Source organism: Bufo bufo, chromosome 6 (assembly GCF_905171765.1).
Source record: "Bufo bufo chromosome 6, aBufBuf1.1, whole genome shotgun sequence".
Classification (NCBI taxonomy): domain Eukaryota; kingdom Metazoa; phylum Chordata; class Amphibia; order Anura; family Bufonidae; genus Bufo; species Bufo bufo.
The window spans coordinates 182,215,619-182,221,634 of record NC_053394.1 but is presented as its reverse complement, the minus strand read 5'-3'; the positions used below and the strand labels follow the sequence as shown (position 1 = coordinate 182,221,634).

The 6,016-nt window shown below is 45.3% G+C and overlaps 1 protein-coding gene across 1 annotated transcript; it reads right to left on the bottom strand.

Moving 5' to 3' along the window:
* Window positions 1-4,622: 4,622 nt before the first annotated feature.
* Window positions 4,623-5,799, bottom strand: LOC121003861 (histone H2A type 1-like). Its single transcript, XM_040435790.1, has one exon. It carries the CDS (start codon window positions 5,784-5,786, stop codon window positions 5,358-5,360), a length of 429 nt encoding a protein of 142 aa, XP_040291724.1. The 5' UTR covers window positions 5,787-5,799; the 3' UTR covers window positions 4,623-5,357.
* Between the last annotated feature and the right edge of the window lie 217 nt (window positions 5,800-6,016).

Below are 6,016 nucleotides of genomic sequence, written 5' to 3'. Positions count from 1 at the left end.
TTTTTGGGCAAATTTTCCATTTTAATCCATTTTTTCCAGTAACAAAGCAAGGGTTAACAGCCAAACAAAACTCTATTTATGGCCCTGATTCTGTAGTTTACAGAAACACCCCATATGTGGTCGTAAACTGCTGTACGGGCACACAGCAGGGCGCAGAATGAAAGGAATGCCATACGGTTTTTGGAAGGCAGATTTTGCTAGACTGGTTTTTTGACACCATGTCCTATTTGAAGCCCCCCTGATGCACCCCTAAAGTAGAAACTCCAAAAAAGTGACCCCATTTTATAAACTACGGGATAGGGTGAAAGTTTTGTGAGGCAAGGTAACAAGAAATAGCTTTTTTGACACAGTTTTTATTTTTTGTTATTTACAACATTCATCTGACAGGTTAGATCATGTGGTATTTTTACAGAGAAGGTTGTCACGGAAGCGGCGATACCTACTATGTGTACTTTTTTTAATTTATATAAGTTTTACACAATGATTTCATTTTTGAAACAAAAAAAATCATGTTTTAGTGTCAGAGAGCCATAGTTTTTTCAGTTTTTGGGCGATTATCTTAGGTAGGGTCTCATTTTTTGCGGGATGAGATGACGGTTTGATTGGCACTCTTTTGGGGTGCATATGACTTTTTGATCGCTTGCTATTACACTTTTTTATTTTTATACCGTTTTTTTTTTTTTTGTTCACCTGAGGGGTTAGGTCATGTGATATTTTTATACAGCTTTTCGATACGGACGCAGTGATACCTAATATGTATACTTTTTTTTATTTATGTTAGTTTTACACAATGATTTCATTTTTGAAACAAAAAAAATCATGTTTTTCCATAGTCTAATGCCTCATGCACACGACCGTTGTTGTTTTCCGTGATTTTCTGTGGACCTATTGACTTTCAATGGGTCCGTTGAAAACTCGGCTAATGCACTGTTTGTCATCCGCGTCTGTGATCCGTGGTTCCAGTCCGTCAAAAAAATATAACCTGTCCTATTTTTTTCACGGAAAACGGTTTGCGGACCCATTCAAGTCAATGGGACCGTGAAAAAACGCGGAGGCACACAAGATTGTCATCCGCGTCAGTGTCCGTTTTTTTCCTATCATTTGCATGGCAAACTTAACTTAGATTTATTTTTTACTTTCCTTCATGTCTGGTGATCCTCCAAAAATAAAGGAAGACACACGGAAACGGATCACAGAACAACGGAACCCCATTTTGCGGAACGGAACACAACAACGTGTGTATGAGGCCTTAGAGCCATTGTTTTTTCAATTTTTGGGCAATTATCTTGGGTAGGGTATGATTTTTGCGGGATGAGATATTCTGAGAGCCATAGTTTTTTCAGTTTTTGGGCGATTATCTTAGGTAGGGTCTCATTTTTTGCAGGATGAGATGACGGTTTGATTGGCACTATTTTGGGGGGCATATGACTTTTTGATCGCTTGCTATTACACTTTTTGTGATGTAAGGTGACAAAAAATGGTTTATTTAGCACAGTTTTTATTTTTTACAGTGTTCACCTGAGGGGTTAGTTCATGTGATATTTTTATAGAGCTGGTCGATATGGATGCGGCGATACCCAATATGTATACTTTTTTTTATTTATGTAAGTTTTACACAATAACAGCTTTTTTAAAACAAAAAAAAATTATGTTTTAGTGTCTCCATATTCTGAGCCATAGTTTTTTTTATTTTTTGGGCGATTGTCTCAGGTAGGGGCTCATTTTTTGCGGGATGAGGTGACGGTCAGATTGGTACTATTTTGGTGGGCATACGCCTTTTTGATCGCTTGCTGTTGTACTTTTTGTGATTTAAGGTGACAAAAAAATTGTTTATTTAGCACAGATTTTATTTTTTACGGTGTTCATCTGAGGGGTTAGGTCATGTGATATGTTTATAGAGCTGGTCGATACGGACGCGACGATACCTAATATGTCTATACCCAATTTTTTTACTTTATTTTTTTAAAAGGACACTTTTTTTACTTGAAACTTAATTTTTTTTGTAAAACTTTAATTTTATAAACATTTTTTTCCACTGAGACAGGGTCTGATCCTTGTTTCAATACAGCACAATACATCTGTATTGTGCTGTATTGAACTGTTAGTCTTACACTGTAAGACGCTAAGTTGCCTAGGAGACCCAGCCTAGGCAACCATCGAGTCCCCGCCACAGCAGCGCGGGGACCCGATGTATGAGGTGAGGGAGCGCGAACCTCCCATATGCCGCGGTCAGCGCTGACTGCAGCATATGAGGGGTTAATCCACCGGCATCGGTAACCGCCGGATCTCTGCTGCTGACCGCACGCGGGGGGAGGAGCGACTGCAGGACGAGAACGCTCGTCCTCTAGCGCTAAGTGCCGGCGATTGAGGACGAGCATTCTCGTCCTGGGTAGTTAAGGGGTTAAAGGGTTTCTACCACCAGAAATACTGTTATGTAGCTGACTGATATAGCGATGCGCAGAACAGTATGTTTTGTACCTTTCTCCCTGCAGCCGTTTTGGTAAAAAAAAAAGCCCTTTTATAATATGCTAATAAGCCTCTAGGTGCTATGTGGGCCGCATCGCTGCCGAAATCCCGCGCCTGCGCCGTTCACTTCTGTATTCGGCGCAGGCGCGGTGAGTGAAGGCCGCTCTCCTGATGCCGGCTTCCTCACTGTGACGTAGTGATGTCCGGTTCATGAACGAATCGTTCATTTGAATCGATTCAGTTCAGTGAACCGGAGGAGTCGATTCATTTGAATGATCCGATCTGTTTGAAACGGCTCTTCTCAGTCCCAGCAGACAATGAATGCAGACGCTCAGCTCACCACCTCACGCTGGCAGCAGGAGCCTGAGGGCGGGACTCAGGAGGAGTCAGTAATATGATCTTAGAGTGGAAGCTGGTTCTGCCAGCCCCTCCCCTCCCCGCCCACCAACCAACCACCGACCAGAGCTGAGGGGGCGAGGCCAGCACAGCACACTGCAGCTCTGACTCGAGTCCTCGGAGTAGTACAGGGTCAGGGAGTCTAAATGAATCGAATGAGTCATAAGAATCTAAAGATCCGACTCAGTAAGTGACTCATTCGATTCATTGAGTTGAAAGAGCCGTGAGTCAGACTGTAGAACAGGTTACACTGAGGCTCTCGGCTCTTGTTGCAGCAGAGAGATGAAAGAAGGGACAGATGACACACAGAGTTAGATTACAGGTTGAATTAAATTAACCCTTTAGAATCAAATTGGCTTCTCAGGAGATATATATGTCATATATATCTCATGAGAAGCCAATTTGATTCTAAAGGGTTAATTCAACCTGTAATCTAACTGTGTGTCATCTGTCCCTTCTCTCATCTCTCTGCTCCTGTCCCTTAACCCCTTAGTGACCAAGCACATTTTTTAAAAATTGCATTCCAAGAGCTAGAACTTTGTTTTTTCATAAATGTACTTGTAGGAGGTCTTATTTTTTGCAGTACAAGTTATAGTTTTTAATACACCATTTTAAGTACATGTAATGATTGATTAAAGCCAGCCGTTTAGCTAAAACCCCCTTTGTTTACGTCAGTAAAAACACGTATGGGTGGTCACTAAGGGGTTAATCTTATCACTGCTGCAACAAGAGCCGAGAGCCTCAGTGTAACCTGTTCTACAGTCTGACTCACGGCTCTTTCAACTCAATGAATCGAATGAGTCACTGACTGAGTCGGATCTTTAGGCTCCATTCACACGTCCGCAAAATGTGTCCGCATCCTTTCCGCAATTTTGCGGAAAGGGTGCGGACCCATTTATTCTCTATGGGGACGGAATGTGCTGTCCGCATCCACATTTGCGGATCCGCACTTCCGCATCCATGCTTCCGTTTCCGCAAAAAAATAGAACATGTCCTATTCTTGTCCGCAATTGCGGACAAGAACAGGCATATTCTATTATGTCGGCAATGTGCGGTCCGCAAAATGCGGAACGCACATTGCCGCTTTCCGTGTTTTGCGGATCCGTGACTCCGTGTATCCGCAAAACACATTGCGGACGTGTGAATGGAGCCTTAGATTCTTGTGACTCATTCGATTCATTTAGACTCCCTGACCCTGCACTACTCCGAGGACTCGAGTCAGAGCTGCAGTGTGCTGTGCTGGCCTCGCCCCCTCAGCTCTGGTCGGTGATTGGTTGGTGGGCGGGGAGGGGTGGGGCTGGCACTTGCGAGACTGTACTACTAAGAGGACTCGAGTCAGAGCTGCTAGACTGTGCTGTGCTTGCCTTGCCCCCTCTGGTCTGTGATTGGTTGGTGGGCGGGGAGGGGTGGGGCTAGCACTTGCAAGTCAGCTCAGCAGTCTGACTCACCAAATGAACCGAAGATCCGATTCATGAATCGGTTCATTTGAATGAGCTGATCCAAATGAACCGATTCACCTAAAAGAGCCGAACTTCCCATCACTACTGTGACGTAGTCGGCGCAGGCAGGAATCCGGCACCAGGAGAGCATCACTCACTGCGCCGAATACAGAAGTGAACGGCACAGGATTTCGGTAGCGATGCAGCAGATTGTGCCATCAATCAAGAGGACCTGGGTGGGATAAAGGGTGAGTAAATGGAGGCTCTAGGTGCTGATTTTACACCCAAATAGCACCTAGAGGCTCATTAGCATATTATAAGAGCTTTTTTTTTACCAAAACGGCCTCAGGGAGAAAGGTAAAAAACACTGTTATGTAGCGCTGACATTAGCGCAACGCTATATCAGTCAGCTACATAACGGTATTTCTGGTGGTAGAAACCCTTTAAAAGAATCTAAAGATCCTTAGTTATAGACTCAGTCGATTCTTTGAGTTAATCGTGAGTCACTAGAATACACTTAGGCTAATGCTTTTGTTGCAGCAGTGATAAGATTAAGGGACAGGCGATTTATTAGAAAATCATGCACAAATTGCACAGTATTATTGTCCTGTGTGATGTCTACTATTTTATGATCAGCCAGTGTTAGTTTTCACAGTGGGTGACAAAGCATTGCACAGCATGGCTCCCGAGTCCTGTCTGCTTCCGTTCACTTCCTCAGACACTCAGCCCAAGTGCCGACTCAGCGAGTGAATCGAAGCACCGAAGATTCGATTCTGTGAATGGAGCCCAATTAACCACTAACTGGTTGCTTTATAGCCACGTGACCCTACAATGCTAGCACGGAGATTAGATACTGCCCGTCTATAGATTACTCAATGCTGCATCTCATCACTGCGTGGTTTGGAGATGTAAGATAGCCGACTACAGACTTTCCCGCGCACAGTACGGCTACAACCTTGGAGTTCCAGGACAATTAAGGATCGCTAGTAGAACAGCTCTGTTATACATGTGGGTGGCCCTGAAAAGGGCCTTTGGGTGAACCTTGGTTCAAGGAGCCTAGTACTCCTGAGACTGCTGAGAGCTCTTCTTGCCACCCTTTCCTGACACGGGCGCAGAGCCGGAGCTCTTCTTCGGCAGCAGCACGGCCTGGATGTTCGGGAGCACACCCCCTTGGGCGATGGTCACGCCACCCAGCAGCTTGTTGAGCTCCTCGTCGTTGCGCACGGCCAGCTGCAGATGGCGGGGGATGATGCGGGTTTTCTTGTTGTCCCGAGCAGCGTTCCCAGCCAGCTCCAGAATCTCAGCCGTCAGGTATTCCAGTACAGCCGCCAGATAGACGGGAGCTCCAGCGCCCACTCTCTCAGCGTAATTCCCCTTGCGAAGAAGCCTGTGCACACGACCAACAGGAAACTGGAGGCCGGCACGGGATGAGCGGGTCTTCGCCTTGGCTCGGGTCTTTCCGCCTTGCTTTCCACGTCCTGACATTCTCCACTAGTTCTGCTCGCTTTCCACAGTGAGTAAAATCGTGCTGCGCTGCGTCTCTGCTTTTATACCCTCAAAGAAAAGCTGTCGTCGCCGGTGATTGGTTGTATTCCAAGTCAACCAATGGGACTCCTAAGTCATTCATTAAGCATCACCAATCAGAAAGAAAGTTCCAACTGTCCCGTGATCATAACCCCGCCTCGGGCCACGTGACCTCGAATCCGTTGACTATT

Bases quoted from the DNA above. Each gene is read 5' to 3' on its own strand.
- LOC121003861 (XM_040435790.1), bottom strand. From the start codon at position 5,786: ATGTCAGGACGTGGAAAGCAAGGCGGAAAGACCCGAGCCAAGGCGAAG.